This window comes from Labrus mixtus, chromosome 11, assembly GCF_963584025.1.
Source record: "Labrus mixtus chromosome 11, fLabMix1.1, whole genome shotgun sequence".
NCBI classification, from domain to species: Eukaryota; Metazoa; Chordata; class Actinopteri; order Labriformes; family Labridae; genus Labrus; species Labrus mixtus.
The window spans coordinates 7,202,488-7,220,154 of NC_083622.1; the positions used below are offsets into that span (position 1 = coordinate 7,202,488).

At 45.6% G+C, this 17,667-nt stretch overlaps 1 protein-coding gene across 1 annotated transcript; it reads right to left on the reverse strand.

The window, feature by feature from the left end:
* Positions 1–1,660: 1,660 nt before the first annotated feature.
* Positions 1,661–16,903, reverse strand: onecutl (one cut domain, family member, like). Its single transcript, XM_061049775.1, has 2 exons — positions 15,834–16,903; positions 1,661–8,075 (listed from the first exon to the last, which is right to left on the reverse strand). Exons 1-2 carry the CDS (start codon positions 16,870–16,872, stop codon positions 7,765–7,767), a joined length of 1,350 nt encoding a protein of 449 aa, XP_060905758.1. The 5' UTR covers positions 16,873–16,903; the 3' UTR covers positions 1,661–7,764.
* Positions 16,904–17,667: the final 764 nt, after the last annotated feature.

The following is a 17,667-nucleotide window of genomic DNA, read 5'->3' on the forward strand; positions in this document are numbered from 1 at the left end:
TGGCCATGAGCGTCAGAGGAAGGCCGATACTAATGATGATGCATGTTACCACATGCTTTATTAATGGGACAGTTGGGTCATACACATCTTTAAAGTATTTGTAGTCATCTGCCATTCTTCAGATTGAAACCTAGAGTTAAAGAGATCAAGACAGGGAATGTGTTGCACGGTGACATAAATGAAGCAATGACCAGCACTAATGAAAAAATGAAACAGGGAGTCATTCACTTTATGTTTTTTTTTTCTGTAAGTCTAAAAGCTGATGAATGTTAAATAGTTTAGTCAAACACTTTTTTACAAAATAATTTCTACTTTTTGAATGATCCCTTTTATTTTGGATACAGGCAGTGTGACATGTCTTTTTTTTTTTTTTTTTAAGCAAACACATGCTTGTCATTTTAACAAATAGCAGAGTAACCACCCCCACAAAAACAGTATCATTAATATATCATCAGGTTTGTATTTATTCTCAGGACTGTTTGCACTTGCTTTTCTTTTCAATTGTATTTGTAATAAGATCACAACACTGACATTTTAAAGTAACCAGCTCTCACCTGAAGTCCCAGCACCAATGTTCTGATGTTTCTCTGCAGCCGAACTGTCTCAAGTGATTCAGATTAGTGATGGTACACACTTGATTACTGATAATATGACACACCCCTTCTAAGAAGTGTGGGGGGGAAAAAAAGAGTCAGGCATGATACTGTTTCTAGTGAAGGAGGAAGCAGAAAGTGTTTGAGATTAGAAAAGCAGATACCTTCTTTACATTTGAGAAGTAGCAGAAGTCGTAGTAGCTGTGGTAGAATTAGTTTATTTTTTCTACGTTTCCTGCACCAAAAGGGGGCCCAGCCGGCCAGCTCGAATGGGATTACAAGACACTAGAAAACAAGTTTATGACAATGACAAACCAAATATTAGCAGTATTATGCTCTTGAGACATTAGAACTTAAGCACTTCCTTTAACTAAATCAAACATGACTCTTCCACAACAGGAAATCATTCAACACAAACTGAGCATGAAAGATGTGCCATGTGTGGAATCCATTATTATTATATATATTATATATTAATATTATATACTATTATTATTGAATCAGGCTCCAATAACAACAGGGATTGGGCAGAAATACTACCTGCAATCTGCCCCTTTTAAGCACACAATCCACAAAAGAATTTGCACTTAAAACATGCAGATGCTAACACGAGCACATGCTGTCCTGCTCTGTGCAGTTCACTCTTGTTTTCGCGTCTGAATGCGGAGAAAAGCCGTCTGCACATTTTCTCTTTGCGGTGTCACAAACTGGCTCAACAGTTTGTAAGTGTGTGTGCGTGTGTGTGTGTGAGGATGAATGAGATACAGGGTCACAAACCTCCTCTGGTGCTTGATTCATGTTATATTCGGACCAAAGCACAGCACAGATGTTTCATTTAGACCACAGGTGACTGTTTGAAAAGGTGGATAATATGCCCTCTTTAAAGGAATTGAACAGCTTAAGAGGGTCGTGTCTTGATTCTTGTAAAGTAAATATAATCCAGTGTAAGAGTTCATTTGTAGATTGAAATGTTCTGGATGACTGTGTTGGTGCTGCCCTTTAAAAACATCCGGAGCTTCTCGCTCACACCTCCAATGAGGTCAGAACAAAGTCGGCAGAGCGCAGTGTTGGGTTACAAATGAGTCATTTTTATTTTTTTAGTGCAACATCACAACAAACAATTTTCACATGAGGTATTCAAAGGGATTTTTCTTTAGTTGTTGATACAAAATGTCCCACCATGATTGACGTTTAAAGTGTTGTGTATCTTTTATTTTTTAAAGCCTTTGGTTGGTTAGCCACATTCATTAGTAAGTCTAACACATGGACAAGAATGGCACGATAAAGCATGGTGGGTCGGGTCCGAGCTGAGGAAAGTCCGACTCAGTCAAATATAATATTCCCCTCAGCTCTTCCCCGTTTAAAGCTTTTTGTATGGATTTCATTAATTCCTACTTACAACAGTGGGATCAAACAGTATTTCAACTACACTAAACATTTTGGAAAAAACAGGGGTGGGAGGGGTGGCTTACAAATGTGGAAAAATAGCTTCTGTCTCCTCCGACCTTTTTTTATTTTGGGATGAGTGCTTGATTCTTGGGCTTTTCTGTTAACAGCAAGTCACACGATTCTAGCTTTTGGAAAAACAAGGAATAGGCAACGTTGATTACAGCAAGATCCTCCTTGCTTGGATTGTCACCTCCTTCTTTTTTTTTTTTTGGTCTTGAGAATGATTTGACGTATATACAGAACATGGATCAATGGGACACTCTAGCATACTGGACTTTAGCTTTGGCTGGACGGGGGCCTCGTTCGGCTCCTGTTGCGGATTGATTCCAGCACATTTGGTTTGGAGTAAAAGGCATGAAGAAGAGACGGATGGACAGACATAGATAGATAGATAGATAGATAGTTAGACAGACACCCTGACAGGATGGATTCTTTGGTTAAGGAATATCTTTGCCACACAACATCTCACACAGTTGAGGTAGATGGGTAAAGTCTTCATGTACACACAGGGGAGGGGGCGGGGACAGGCGGGGGGGAGGACACAAAGTCAAAAGACTTCCATCTGAAGACACTGCCTCATGTCAGTTTCTCAGTTCCAGGTCAACATAATACTGTTTAATGCAACATAAATAGTCAGCACGCCGAACCCCACTGGTGCTTTTTGAATCCTCTGAGTGCTACGGTAGCTCTGATAGGAAACTGCTAAAACTACCCTTGATACATTTTGATTCAGCAGTCACCCATCAATCTTTGGTTGTTGTTTTTTTTTTTTTTGGTTTATCAAAATAATTACATTTTTCTGGTCTTTTTTTGTCTTTTTTTCTTTTTAAATCCTGAAAGTACAAATAAGCTTTCAGTTCTGCTAACTTCTTATTTCTACCCTCCTTGGAATGGCTCTGCGACAGCCTCGGCTTCCAGACTTGTTTCTGGATCAAATTTCTAAGACTGCCACTAGGGGGTGCCGCAGGCTTACATAGCAATGCGGATCACCTGCAGCAGCTTACTGGATTCCCTCCTCCTGCCTCCCGCCTCCTTCCTGCACAGTAAAGGGAAGATCTCTCCCACTTGACAGGAGCAGAAGGTGGCTCAATACAAAAAGCTCTGTCTCCATTTTAGGCTCCCAGTCAGACGGACAAAGAGAAACCTGAAAGGTGTCACCTCAGCTTTGATACAATGACAGTAGCAAGCAGGGGTCGGCAGAGGAGCCTCCAAGGTCTTTTATTTTTTATTCCCCCTCCCCTGTACTGACTCGACCGCACACCCCACCACCGCCCCCCTCTGCTCTCAGCATGCTTACAATTGTTGCTCATTAAAGTTTAATTCAGCTCCATGCCCCACTACTCCAACACCTCCTATTCCTCAAACAGCCTCCCTCCCACCTTTCCTACACACACACCACTACCACCGTCCTCATTCTGGATGATTCAGCCTCCTCTCTGATCTCCTCCCGCCCCCTCTGAATGCCCCCTAAAGCCCACAGGTCTGGCCAAGAGCGGACCCCAGACCAGATACCCAGAGAGGAGACGGGATGAAAAAAGCTTCCCCTTTGAAGTCTGCGAAAAAGTCGATGGCCTCTTTCATGACCGCCCGTCTTTCAAGTGCGCGCTGTGAAGGGGGCCCTGGCAATCCGCCCCTTCCAATGTTAAAGACAGAGAACAAGAGAGAGAAACGAGAGAGAGAGTCTGTGGAAAACCGCCAAGCTATCCTCGCCACTCTTTGGCAGCATTTACACAAGGGTCAAAGAATCGGGTCTTAGGTGATTTTTCCTCTGATTTAGGCATTCACAAAGCAGAATGCTGACAAATCAAATCACTATTGCCTGTGCAGGTTGTTGGAGGGATCCTTAAAAATGTTAGAAAACCTAAAACAAACCCCAAGAACCCCAGATCATCAGGAGTAAACCCAAACACGCTCACCTGGCAAAGGACACAAACCCCAACAGCAGCAACCTACAAGATGAGGATCTCACTCTTAGAACCTAGCGGTACAAGGACAAAGCCTACAAGCCTATCCAGGAGACCCCACTTCATCCGTGTGTGCCGCATTCTGCCTTTCCACGCACTCTGGTGCTGGTCGCGCCCTCTCGAGTCAATACTCCTGTTTGTGCTGTCAGCACCACAGCCCGTCTGAGTCGTGTTCAAGCAGCACCAATCTGCTCTGCTAGACATACACGCCGAGTCTACTTTTCCAGCAGACGTTCATCGGAACGGAGCAGATGGACCCAGACAGGAAGTCCAACATGGGAACACATAGAGCATAACCTCGGGTATGGCGCAGACGGAACGCAACACACATGGACGCTGTTGTGTCTCAGGCTAAGAGGCCTCAAATTCAACCAGGAATCAACAGACCATGAGGAATAACTCAAAAGAACATAAGAAGGCCATATACAGTCCGCAAAACCCTAAATGGTCAGGAACCACCTCTTGGGGCCCACAGGACCACAATATCAGAGATTCCTTTTAGCATGAGGAATAAACTTTTGCAGAAGAGGAGGAACAGCCAAGAGGACCCTCACAACAGGCAACTCCTGAGGGGTCCAGAACTCTTTGCACATGAGCCAAAGATCCCTGACAATCAGGTTCTTGGGACGTTCCAAGGCGACTGATTTCCTAGTCGGTTAAACTGGTTACAAAACTGTCTGCAGGTAAACAATGTAATTTCTGCAGAGAGTGGCTAACATTAGCAGTGCTAGCACCGTCAGCCTTTGGTTTTCGCTGCAGGTTAACGTCCACATGTCTGTGCTGAGTGTGGCGAAACAGCCTACATACGTTTTTTATCGACATTTTACTGATCGAAATCCTGCTAAACCGAGCTGCTCCTACGAGATGCTATCTGTTCCCTGTGCTTGTTTACATCCTGGTAGTAGAGCGGGGAGAGCAGGCCCGTTAACCGGAGATACAGCCAGTCTATGCCTACAGCCCCAGCTAGTGGCGGGTGACTGCGTTTCAGTTTGACTGGCATATACGAATATAAATACATTGTTAACCGACTAGTTATTCTGGCGCTGACTGGTCAGGATGATATTTACACATTTGGTCGACTAAGCGTGCCCATACCTTTCCAACCCAAGACCAGCAGGTACAGACCTTAAGACCTTTGGAACCCAACAAAACTCAAGATCCCTAGAAGATAAGTGAGACACCTTAAGTTCCCCAAAGGTCCAAGAACAAACCCCGAAAACCTTCAGAACTCAGGGCACATTAACCTAAGATCCCAAGACATTAGGAAGACACCATAAAAACAAAGAAAGGGTCAGGAACAAACCCCAAGACCTTCAGAACCCGAGGAACAAAACCAAACCTCCCCAAAAAGCCTCAAAGGCCTCACAGTCAAATCAGAGATTGAGAGGATGAGAAGCAATCCAGAAAGAATCGCAGAAGGCCAGAAACAAATCCTGAGACCCTTTAGGGCCAGGAACAATCCGTAAGACATTCAGAACCCTGGGAAAGTAAAAACCCAAGATCCCCAGAAATGAGGGACCCGCCTTACAAACCCCAGAGGTCCGTGAACAAACCCTAAAAAACCCTCTTGGAACTGAGACAACTGGCAGAAGGGCTTGGCATGTGGAGGACGGTGAGATCACACTGAGTTGAACGTAGACAGGAGTGTCTGCACTGCACTGGGGTGAGGGGGGGGGGCTGGTGAGGGAGATGTGGAGGGGGGTCACAACCATGCATTTTCCCCAGGCAGACACACAGTACGCATGTTTGCATGTGACCCTAAAGGACTTGCACTTAATGGGGCCTTCGCTCGGCGCTTTAAGTGGGTCCCCAGACGCTTTACACACTCCGCCAGATGGCATTGGTCTGAACACAACTTTACAAGCAACCTGTGAACCTATGGGATGCCACATCATCAGAATTATTATTATTATTATTGTTGTAATTATTCATAGTATTAATAATTATAAATATTATCACAACATTCAAACAAGCTTTGGCCTTGGCATTTAGAGCGGACCGCAGAGACATTTGCAAAAGTAAAGAAATCCCCATTTTCCTACAAAAAACAAAAACAAAGGCCGGGCCTTCAAGAGGGGGAGATACAGAACATCACAGGGTAGGCGGGGCGGGGCTGGGTCGAGATCGGGTATTGGGGGGTTTTTAGGGATTCAGGCCGTACATTCAGGGAGGCAATGTTAATCTTTGGTATTACGATGGGATTCTACAGCTAAAAGTGCCCATCAGAAAAAGTCTTCAGTTTCACACAGACATACAGAGCATTGTTAAATAAATACTTACAGTATATAGATAGCATAAATAAATAACCAAATAAATAGAGAGGAAAAAAAAAGGGAAAACAATAAATACACAAATGCAGTAATAAATACATTGATCAGATCAGCAATTGCATTTGAAACGTTCTTGGTTTTGATTTGACTCTTGGCTATAAGGAGGCGTGTTAAAGCCTTTCCTTTGTGGACCAAAAAAATGACCTTGTACGTCAGTGGGGCTGAAACAAACCGCCCCACACTTCCAACGTGTTTTTTTTCTATAAATAGAGCGATGTGCTTGAAATCTGTACAAAAAGGGCTGAAAGAATCACATTCCTCCATTTTTTTTCTAGACATCTGTAAAAAAAAGATTTCGTAATGGAGCAGAGGTGTGTATGAGTGGAAAAAATACGACAATGTCACTATACATTGTGTCAGGTGTATCTCTTCCCCCGTGCACCTTTGTGTTCAAAGGTTGGCTTTCCTTCTTCTCGTTTGTTTTTGGGTTTTTTTTGGCTTGATTTTGAGTCAAAAAATGGCTGCGGAGCTTTTCTTTAGGAAGCTCGCTGAGAGTCTTAAAGCTAGACGGTTGCACCAATAAGTCTGTTTTTTTTGCTTTCTCGCTTGTGTTTATTGATTCTGTCCTGGCGTGCAGCACGATGCGGTTCCCCCTTGAAAACTCTGATTCATTCAAGGTGGGACCATCTTTGCAAAAAAAAAAAAAGAAAAGAAAAAAAACTCACAGGAAAAAGACTTCCTGTTGGTGGTGGATGATTGACAGCTGGGAGTCACGGACGCTACAGAACCCTCCTGATAATTCCAGGCTCGGAACTTGGAACAATGCCATATAGTCCTGGGAACCGTCGCCATGGAAACACATGCTAAGAAAGGGGAATAAGGTTCTTGAGAGAGAGAAAAAAAAAAAAACCTTTCCTTCCTCTTTCACCTTGATTTGTGAGGAAAAAAAAGGGAACCATAAGAACAGTAAGGGAGGTTAAACGTCTTTGGATGATGGCGAACACTTTTGATTAAAAAGTTACACGATGGCGCTCTCCAGGTGTGAGCAAACGGCACCTCTTGATTCTTCACGTTTGGAGAGATGACTACAGATTTGAAGGTACACCAAAATATGCTTTCTCCTGATTTGTAATACCCTCATTATCTCTAATCTAGATAATCAAAATAACGCAATGAGATGAAGTCTATGTGAGGGCGTGACTCGTCTTTGAGTCAAATCATTTTTGCGCCCTCGACTATACAAGCAGGACCCTCGCATCCTGCGCTCATATCACTCTGGGTATCGCCCCCCTTCCATTTCAAGGGAGCGATCAACTTTGGTTTGGGAAAAATGCTTCGTCTTCATAAAATCATCTATAGTAGCTGGCTCCGTCGCTCCTTCTGATAACGAGGAGGACATTTATTACGGCTGGTCTCTGCCTAGACCAGTCTATGTGCCCCCTTGCTCCCTCGGCGCCCTCCCCGCCGCACATCCACGGCATTCCGTCATCATGCCGTGCTGCAGGACACTGCGGAGGAGGAGACGCTGGAGCCCGAGGAACCCGTGGAGGAGGGACGGCCCTCGTCCGCCCACTTGTTGACGTTGCGTCGGCGGGCGTTCATGAAGAAGTTGCTGACAGTGGAGAGCTCGAGGCCGAGCTGCTGGGAGATGGTGACCTGCAGCTCTTTGGTGGGGCGGTGGTTCTCCCTGAAGATGGCCAGGAGCGTGCGTCGCTGCAGGTCCGTGAACACCAGCCGGGTGCGCTTGGGGCCCTGGTTGCGTTCCAGCTTGCTCTGCTCCTGCTCCTTCCGCTTGCAAGCTGCGGGCACACGGATGGAGGAGAAATTAAAAAAAGGGGGAAACAGGTTAGCTAACGCACTCTCTGCCTAACTAGGACAAATGGATTAAGCTGAGCGAAAGTGGATTTGTTGAAAGAAAACAGATTAGCTAAGCAACATTTGATTAGTTAAAAGAGATGAATCAGCAACTTGTTTCTTTGTGCGGTGAGGGAATCAAGACGCTCAACCTCACGTCTTGTTGCCAGCGAGCTGCTGCTGGGATGAAACAGAAACCTGGTGCCCAGGCTTAAGCTCTCACGCTGCGTTTATTAACATCCTGCATGCACATTAGAGCTAAATTACACGTCTTCATCAAAGACCGACGGCCATGTATTCCAAAAAAAAACACATCCCACTTAGAGATGCAGAGATTCACTGTGTTTGTATCCTGCAGACGAGCGGTGGATCTTAGTCCGAGATGTAGCTTGGATGATTTAAAAAAAAAACGAGACTAAGGATCAGTTGACCAATTTTTGCACACGTCTTACTCCTTGAGGCTGCAGAAACGTCTCGTCTGATGTAATTTCTGCTCGTAAGGGTCGGTTTTTTGTTCTCTGTGTGAAACTTTTGTGCCGCTGTCTTGGCTAGGACTCCCACGTAAAAGAGATTTGGTTATTCTCACTCTGGTCCAGAGAGGATGAAGAAATCAGTATTTCTTACTAAATTAGCTCGATGTCAGAGTTGGCTGCATTCAAACTTTTTTAATGGCCTGTAGAGGTGATGAAGTCTTTTCTTATTTTGAGTTTTTTAATGTCAGTGCTGCTTACACCAAACCAGAGAAAATAAAAAATGGAAGGTCTGGGTTAAACACCAGTGTAGCAGCGGAAGCCTGCCCAATTATGTAATCAATATTTCCTCACAAAGAGTCTCAAGATTAAAAGATTTTAAAAAAAAAACCCGGATAAAGGGAAAAGACGGCTCGTTTTGTCCAGCGTGGTAGAAAAAAAATAGCCTGATGTGCGTGGGCCGAGCTCAGATCCATTTTGAGAATCAGACGAGCGTTTTGAATCCAGGCTGCATGTTCCTCTGCATATCCCGCGCTGAACCTTTCCCCCCTAACATGCTGTAATTCTGTATTTACAGGAAACACAACACCAACCTTATGCCTTTGTGTATCGAGCCAACTTCTCCTCCCTCAACCCCCCCGCCCCCCCCCTCTCTCTCCAGCGTCCATCTCCTTCCACATCCTCTCTTCCGTTCCCTGAGTGGACACTTCTGCATCATTAGTTTCTCATAAAATTCATTTACATGTGGCGGCGGCGAGTGAGTAATAATCACTTTAGAGGGGAACTAATTTATTTTCTATTAAAGGCGGGGTTACGTCAGGGGTGAGTGAAACGAGCAGACTCGGCATTGCCCGCGGTGTTTCCAAGCCTTAAGTGGACTCAAACATATTTTTCGGGGGGGGGGGGAATTCGTGCAATTACCTAAATGCACACTTTTAAGAGGTTTCAATCAGCGCCGTGCGGCTGAGCGACCGTTTTGCTGAGGGTATCAAACGAGTTTCTAGGAGTAAGCACTGGTGTTGTGTGCACACTTAAAGTGCACACAACACACAAATGAGTGCACACACACACACACACACACACACACACACACACACACACACACACACACACACACACACACTAAAGGAGGAGCAGCGGTTCGGTTTGTTGCTGGACTAGAAGACAGAAATCTGACTAGGAAATGTTTTATTTTGCAATTAACATAATTGTGCTGTGATGATTTTTTTCTAAATATATAAATTATTTTATTTACTCCTTACTTAAACTAGAATGCTAACTCATTAAGTTTGTTATATTTGTCTTTTATTTTGGAACTGAAAAACTCTACCTCATGTAAATTAACCATCTGTTACATAATCACACATTTACTGTCAATCTCATCTCGGCATTTTTGCACTACTCACCACTGCACTACTGTCTTATTTAGCTTTGTATATATTAGTGTTTTTGCTTATTTTATGTTGATATTTAATGTTGTACTTTTGTACATTGAGAGCACAGTTAACGAAGAGAAATCCCTTGTGTGTGTAAGCATACATGTTCAATAAAGCTGAGTCTGATTCTGGGAAGCTTTCCGAGGCTAAAGTGACTAAAGTGTAACCGTAACACACAAAAACATCTTATTTTGAAAGGTTTCGTTTCCTTTTGCTGTAACTTTGTAAGTATTGTTATCGTGCTGCTCTGCTTTATATCTTCATGTTGCTGTAAAGCTCTTTGTAAACTCAGGTTTTAAAAGGTACTTTATGTTTAAATTTTATTATTATTAATATTTTTAGAGGCTAAAATGTTTCTTAACGGCAGGAAATTCACCAGAACATTAAAATCGTTTCAGCCGCTTTTCTCCTCAAATGAAGATTTTCAGGAAACAAAAATCTGAAAACCAAAATAAATATATTAATAATAATAAAACTAACTGTTTTTATGTAGCACTTATGTAAACGAGGATGAAAACATTGGCAAGCTATAAAATTATGAAAAATAAATAATTAAATTAATGAACGTAGGACATCATTTAAACGGCCTTCCTATAAAAATATGTTTAAAACGAGGATTTAAAAACAGGTTCAGAGTGTGCTGTTCAGGTAGGGAGGTTAGGGGCTCTGATGGCAAATGCCCGGTCGCCCTTGGTTACCAGCCTTGATCTAGGAACGACTAATGAAGGTGCTCCTGATGATCTGAGATCTCGGCTTGGAGCATAAGGAGCCAAAAGTTCTGTAATGTGTGTGTGGGGGGGGGTTATTAAAATATTTTCAAAGGGGGCGCTGGTGGCGCAGTGGTTAGTGAGAGCGCCCTATGTACGGAGGCTGTAGTCCTCCAAGCGGGCGGCCCAGGTTTGAATCCGACCTGTGGCTCCCTTCCCCCCCTTCTCTCTCTCCCTTCATTTTCAACTCTATCAACTGTCCTCTCTCTCTCTCCAATAAAGGTACAAAACGCCCAAAAAATAAATCTTTAAAATTATTCTAAAATCCATCCTGTGTGTCGTTACACACAGGATTGATTTTAGAATAATTTTAAAGATTTAAGCCAACGGAGGGGAGGGGAGGATCGGGGTAATGTGGGACCTGAGATTTGTAATGGTTACAACCCGAGCAGCAGCATTCTGCACTTGCTGGAGTCGAGTCATTTTGAAGCAGGAAACTGACGCTTCGTTCTTCGTAAAACGACCATCAACAAGCGTCTTTCTAGTAAAAATGTGTTAGGTATGCTCTGCTTCACATCTGTCCTTGTTGTTGATGGAACTCCATTATTGACAGAGATGACTTGTTAGGATGGAGATATCAGTCTGGGGTAACCTTGAAATCACATGTTTTTACACCCTAACACACACACAAAGACACAATCACGCTTCCAACATACAATAAATAAACCACACGCCCTCGAAGCAGCAGTGACCAGATCGATTGATTGGCTTACATCTCGCCATCGACAAACATCTCACACAGCGTCTGCTGCCGATGTTTACTGTATGAGCGGCTCTTCAAAACTCACAGCGGCAAATTCCTCCCCATTAGCAGAGTGCTTGAGAAATAAGTGTGACCTTACTGCCAGTTTTTTTTTTTTTTCCACTGGAGCGACGTCACTAAGCGGCCGCCTCACAGCTGGCTCGGACGCCACGTGGTCGGGCTCTGATTGCTCCGACATCCAGCCGAAGTTTCTGAAACTTAAGAAGCACTCCGCTGGACGTGAATAAATCTGATTTTTTTTTCCCCGAGAATACTCTCCTCTAAAATCATTATCTGAGGGGAAATGTTTGGACGCGGGGATGCGGCTCTTGTCAACTTGAGATTACAGGTGCCCGTTAGCTTTTAGGCATCCAGGGCTCGTTTGCATTTCTGAGCGTTATCGAGCCGCGTCTCATTAAAATCTGAACAGGCCAAGATGTCAACGGCATGTCAATATCACTACAAGTGAAATTATTTTTCTCTCCCCAAATGCTACATTTTTCACGGGCGTTGCACCGTCTCCACCATCGATATTTCTGGGCTGGAGGAGGGGGGGAGGAGCTTGAGCTGCATGTATGGATGGTCTACACGGCGGTGCACTCTCAGCCCGTGTAGTAATGAAAGGAATGACATGATAGTGCTGGCTAGCTCGCTTGTAGCGCGGATTTATGGCTCGCTGGAGGAGTCAGGGCGTCCTGACGCTCTCCTCCTCCCCGTCCTCAGCTCTCTCTCTCTCTCTCTCTGGCTTCCTGACGATCATAACGCCGACCATTAAGTAAATGCTTCCTTATGCTGTAATCATGTGTAAAAGGCTCACAATTACCATGCTATAAATCGGCGGCGAGGGGGCTACTCCTGGAGACATAAATATTCCCCTATAGGCTTCTTATGATCGTGGGAACAGCCCCTAATCATGATGTATGCCCCTGCCTCGTGTTGCTGAAACGTGATCGAAAGCCCTTTCCCTACCCCCCGGCGTCTCAACCTACACCCCCCCCCCCCCTCCCCTCCTCTCCTCACCCACCCACACACCCTCCTCCTCCTCCTAGCCAGAACACCCCCACAACCCCCTCCCTCCTGCGCCCCCCCCTCACCCCCCCCCCCCCCCCCCAGCCCACCCCCTGCTGATTTCTTGGGCCAGGGGCTGATAGAAATTATTGATTAAATCTGTGCAGCTCAGACTCCTCGACCCACAGAGGCTGGTTAACCCCTTCAGCGCCGGAGAGGCTGCAGGAGCCAGATAAATAAAAAAAACAACAACAAAAAAAACCAACAAGACAACCGTGTTTGTTCGGTGCTGCGCAGCTCAGGCCACGCCGGCCTGCTTTACGATTGCCGATATGCAAATGGAATCGGCTGTGACCTTTGAGCTCGTAGAGCGTGGACTGTACGCAGCGAGAGGTGGACGAGGCTTTGTGGCTTTCATTACTGTGGGGGTGGTGCAGGCAACAGAGCCGACACGTAAACCGCATTGACCTTTCTTATTCATTTAGACCTTTAGTCAAGGGCTTCGGCCATCATCTTTAAAGTTATAGTCTCTGATCCCCCCTCCGTCGCCACTCCTTGACTTTAAGTGTCCAAGCATAGGCTGTGTGGTCTTTATCCCGCCTTCTTCTTCTTCTCCGACTAAATCCTGATTGCCTCCTCCACAGCCTGAGGTTGGGCTAGAGATGCATCTCATATACAGTAATCCATAGAGTATACACACACACACACACACACACACACACACACACACAAAGAAAAAAAATAACACAAGATACTGCGGATAAATCCGAGGGATCACCTCCTCCTTGTTTAGCAAAATGTCTCTGCAGAAAGACAATTATTGGAGGAGACAAAATGGCAGCAGCTTCGTTTAATAATGACTGTGAGCGCTCTGCAGCCCCTTTAAGAGACAGAGTTATGAAAAATAAAAAAAAACACACAGTGCTGCAGCCTGACACTGAAGGGCCTTCTATGTGTTTAAGCGAGTGCTGCATTAAGGAGGATCATCTTAAAACTTGAGGCGTGAAGCTGAGAGCACTTGAGCTATCTTCAGACCGGGGGAGCACAGGGCACCGCGCATTCTAATTCCAGTCTCGATTTGCCGATGCGGCCGAGGTGTGTGTGGGCAAGGCGTGCTGCTCTTTCCCATGGAAATCAATAGAGGCTTGTAATTAAACAAAAGGGGGTTGGCCAAGTGGGGGGGAAAAAAAACACACAACAACCCCCTTCGGAAAGTAGGTTATGGAGAAAAGTGCCGAGCTGTCCAAATTGTGGCTTCTTTGCCAAGAAGTAAATATGCAATTTTCAGAGAGTGTGTGGAAAGAGAGAGAGAGAGAGAGCGAGCGAGAGAGCAGCATCGTCAAACATTAGCACACTTCTCTGTGTAGGGAGCTTAATTTTTTATGAGCCTGATTGATCGGCTGCTCGGACTTGGAGGACTGACTCGTTAAAATAACGTCTGTGTTTGTAAAGAAGAGGAAACAAGGAAGCTGGAAATAAAGAAAGAATGATTGATGATCAGAACAGACGAACAAAGGAGCTGTTTTATCACCGGGAAGATTGGCTTTTTGTGAGAACAGACGAGGCGTTTTGCATACAAAGCACTCACTCATTCTCGGGATTGGCTTCATCAAAACACATTTCTGTCAAATGAAAGAACAAAACCCCGAGATAAGTCATCTTCAGATAAGAGGGCTTTTTAGGGTGTGATTGCTGTAACGTTTTGCTGAATGGAGGATGTACACATGTGCTCTCAGAGCCCAACAATCAAAGATCAATAATTGTGAAGGGATTGCAAGAGTGCACAATCATTACCTATGAACCCTATTGTGTTGTTGGGCTTAATCAGTCGAGCTGCTGACAGAGAGCGAAAAGCAGTGATCAACTGGGCAGGCTCGCACACACGTAGCGCTCACAGACCCCCGCAGAGAGCACACACCACTCACACACACACACACTCGTCCACGCTCTTCTCATATTACTGTGTTCACTTGGATCTCTTTCTGTGCTCCGTGTATCAGATGGGCCCTCGGTCCCTGTGGAGGGACAACACTGTAACACGGCCCTGTACAGCGTGCTGTCGTGTCTTCTGCCCACATCCCCGAAGAATATTAAATGTCAAGCAGCAGATTACAATGTGCCTTTCAAAAGAGAAAAAAAAAATCTTTACTGTGTGAAATCTGTATAAATACGACACGGGCTGAAAGCAATGATTTTTTACAATTATGGATTCATTGCTTTATTTTTTTTTTTTTCTGAGAATATAGATCAGAAAATGTCTGAAAAAAAAAAGATTTAAAGAATTTAGAAAATGTCCGTCCTCCATCTTTAATTTGCCTGTTTTGTCTGACAAACAAGAAAACCAAAAAAATATTTTAAAAAAAGAAGAAAAAACATTTTAAATTTTTGCAATTTCAGAAGCTGGAGTTCACAAACACTCAGCATTTCTTTTCCCCCCTTCAGACGTGAAATGTATTAATTGATTATCCGAGTCAGTTAATTTCCTGTTGGCTGACTAATCGATCCGGCACACAGAATTACATTTCAGCAACACCCTCTCTCGTGCTCCAGATGTGCAGAACCTCGTGCAGAAGGGTGGCTGCCTCGGAGCAGAACAACATTTGTATTTAGCCGCGCAGTAATTGCCTCGGTGACGACGTTGATAAAGGACGCCTGGCAAAGGCTCAAGTCTAATTTGCATCAGCTACCTTGCCAAGTCAACTTCGGCCACGCGCTGAGCAGATATAAATCACTGCTCGAATTAATCAATCGCTCCAGAGTGGCATATCTGCACAAATTATTTTGTGGGCTCAAAAGCGATTAAATTGCGAGCCCGCTGCTCACGCTGATCTTCATGGTTCATTTAAGAGGAGGGCAAATGTCTGTGGCTTTTTTTTATTGTAGCTACTGTACTAATCAATAGGAGCTGTTTGGGAGCAAAGTAAACAAAGGAACGGCACATATGGCCTGTTTTCTAGCTCAAACTGACCTCGATGTGAAGCTAAGTTCTTATTACCCCGGCTGTTGAGACAATAGAAGAACCAGTGGAACATTCACAGTGGTGTAAAGGAGGGAAACATCAGTGTGATGCTTTTCCTCATGTCTCAACCTGAGCTGCATACTGAGTGCTGGAGAGGAGGTTTTTTTTTTTTTTTTTGGAAGACATGGAGAAGGAAGGTGTTTGGGGAAAACATGGGGCGAGAGAGAGAGAGTGTGTTTGTTGTTGTGGTTTCTGTGTGTGTGTGTGTGTGTGTGTGTGAGAGAGAGAGAGAGAGAGAGAGAGAGCAAAGCCTGATCTTACCCTCTAGCCGGAGCGAGGCCATCCTTTGAAACTCGGGCTCCTGCAGCCAGCGGGACATCCTCTTAAAGGTCTCGCGGCCCGACTTGAGCTTGCCCCAGGGCTTGGGGTTCCTCAGGAGGTCAGACAGCGTGCCCTGTGACCTACACAGCACCCTCTCGGCAAAGATGGCCTGGGGGATGCTGTACCTCTTCAGCTCGGTGATGATCCTCTGGGCCACGTCCCGGGTGTTGATCTCCTCGCCGCCGCCGCCTCCACCGCCGCCCGACAGCATGCCCTCTCCGGGCGAGGACGCGGCTGAGGAGGAGGAGTGCAGGTGCTCGGACATCTTGGAGGCCTGCTGGCTGGGGTGATGGTGAGGCTGGTAGTGCTGGCTGTAGAGGTGAGGGTGGTGGCTCGGTGGATGCTGGTGGGCCTCCATTTTGTTCAGCTGATGCCCCACCGACACGTCGCCTCCTCCCAGGCCCGGTGGCGACATCTCACGGCCGAAATCTGATGTCCTGCAGAAAAGGCTCCCGCTGTGGACGTCATAGCCGCCGTGGAGCATCTGGCCGCCGCTGGCGTTGGGGCTGCCGTAGCCGTGCATGGAGGAGCCAAGGCCTGAACCTGTGGAGGGGGGCGAGAGGTTTTGGGACATGGCGAGATCTTTGCCATAGGGGTTGTAGAAGTTGGTGCTGAGGTGCGCCCGGTCCTCACGCATGAGGGTGAAGCTGCCGATGACGTTGCTGACTGGGAGACACGGGTGGTGGTGGTGGTGGTGGTGGTGGAACTTGTCGTCGAAGGGCTGCAGGGGGGTCAGGGTGGTGTAGGTGCTTCCGGAGCTGGACGGGGAGTCGCCGCTGTAGCCCAATGCAGACATGGAGTGGTCGAAGCCCGGCGGACGGGGCTCGTGCTCCAGAGACATGGAGGGTCCCCCGAGGGAGGGCCTGGGGAAAGCAGCTGAAAGGTCCCGCGAGTGCAGCATGGCCCTGCCGTCCTGACTGTGCGCCAGGTCCGAGTGGCTGTGGCTGTGGAGCGACATCTCCCCTAGACTCCCATCCATCTTTCAAATTCAGGAAATAAATGTGCACTTCTCGGCCCTGTTGTTGTTGTTGTTGTTGTCGTCGTCGTTGTTGCTCTTCTCCTCTTGTTATTGTTGTTCAACAGCTAGCTAGTCTGGAAGGTCTCTTGTTACACCAGACTATGGATTTATTGATTTGTGAATTAATTGATTTCCGGGCTTATGGGGTGTCTAATTAATTATCTGATAACGTTAAGTACTGTCTTCAAACTCCCTCAAACTCCCAGAGAACGAGTTTGCAGCAGCATCAGGAGCTTTTTTGCTGTGATTTTTTTTTTGGATTCTGTCTTGTGCAGCAGCAGCAGCAGCAGCAGCAGCAGCAGCACTCTGCTCTCTTGTCTCTTTGGTTTGTTCCTCGGCAGAAGCCTCGCTTTTGTGCCTGCGTGAGACAAGACAGGCGCTGTTACTCCTCTGTATTTAAACTTTCATCGGTACAGGAAAAAGGACAAAAACAACCTAAAACAAAAAAAACGTTTATTTTCTCAGCCATAAGCACTGATTCACACTCGTTCGTGCCAAATGGTACAAAATAAAGCAGCATTTAAATCAATTGCGCTCACACATCCCGCGGAACACACGAGAAATCAACGATAGCTCTGTTTTAACCACTTCAACCAAATCTAATTTTGGAAAACGTGATTTTTCATCCTTATGCAAAGTTATGAATACAGACGCAGCGCGCATGCGAGGAGCCCAACATTACCAGTGCGTTTGCATATTTACACCACATGTAATGAATCTGAACGAATCGGTAACTAACTGCCGAACACGACGGGG

Excerpts from the sequence above, each read along its gene's own strand:
- onecutl (XM_061049775.1), bottom strand. The coding sequence starts at position 16,872 with ATGGATGGGAGTCTAGGGGAGATGTCGCTCCACAGCCACAGCCACTCG. Across the intron at positions 8,076-15,833 it reads GGCCTCGCTCCGGCTAGAGG|CTTGCAAGCGGAAGGAGCAG; the intron begins GTAAGATCAGGC and ends GTGTGCCCGCAG.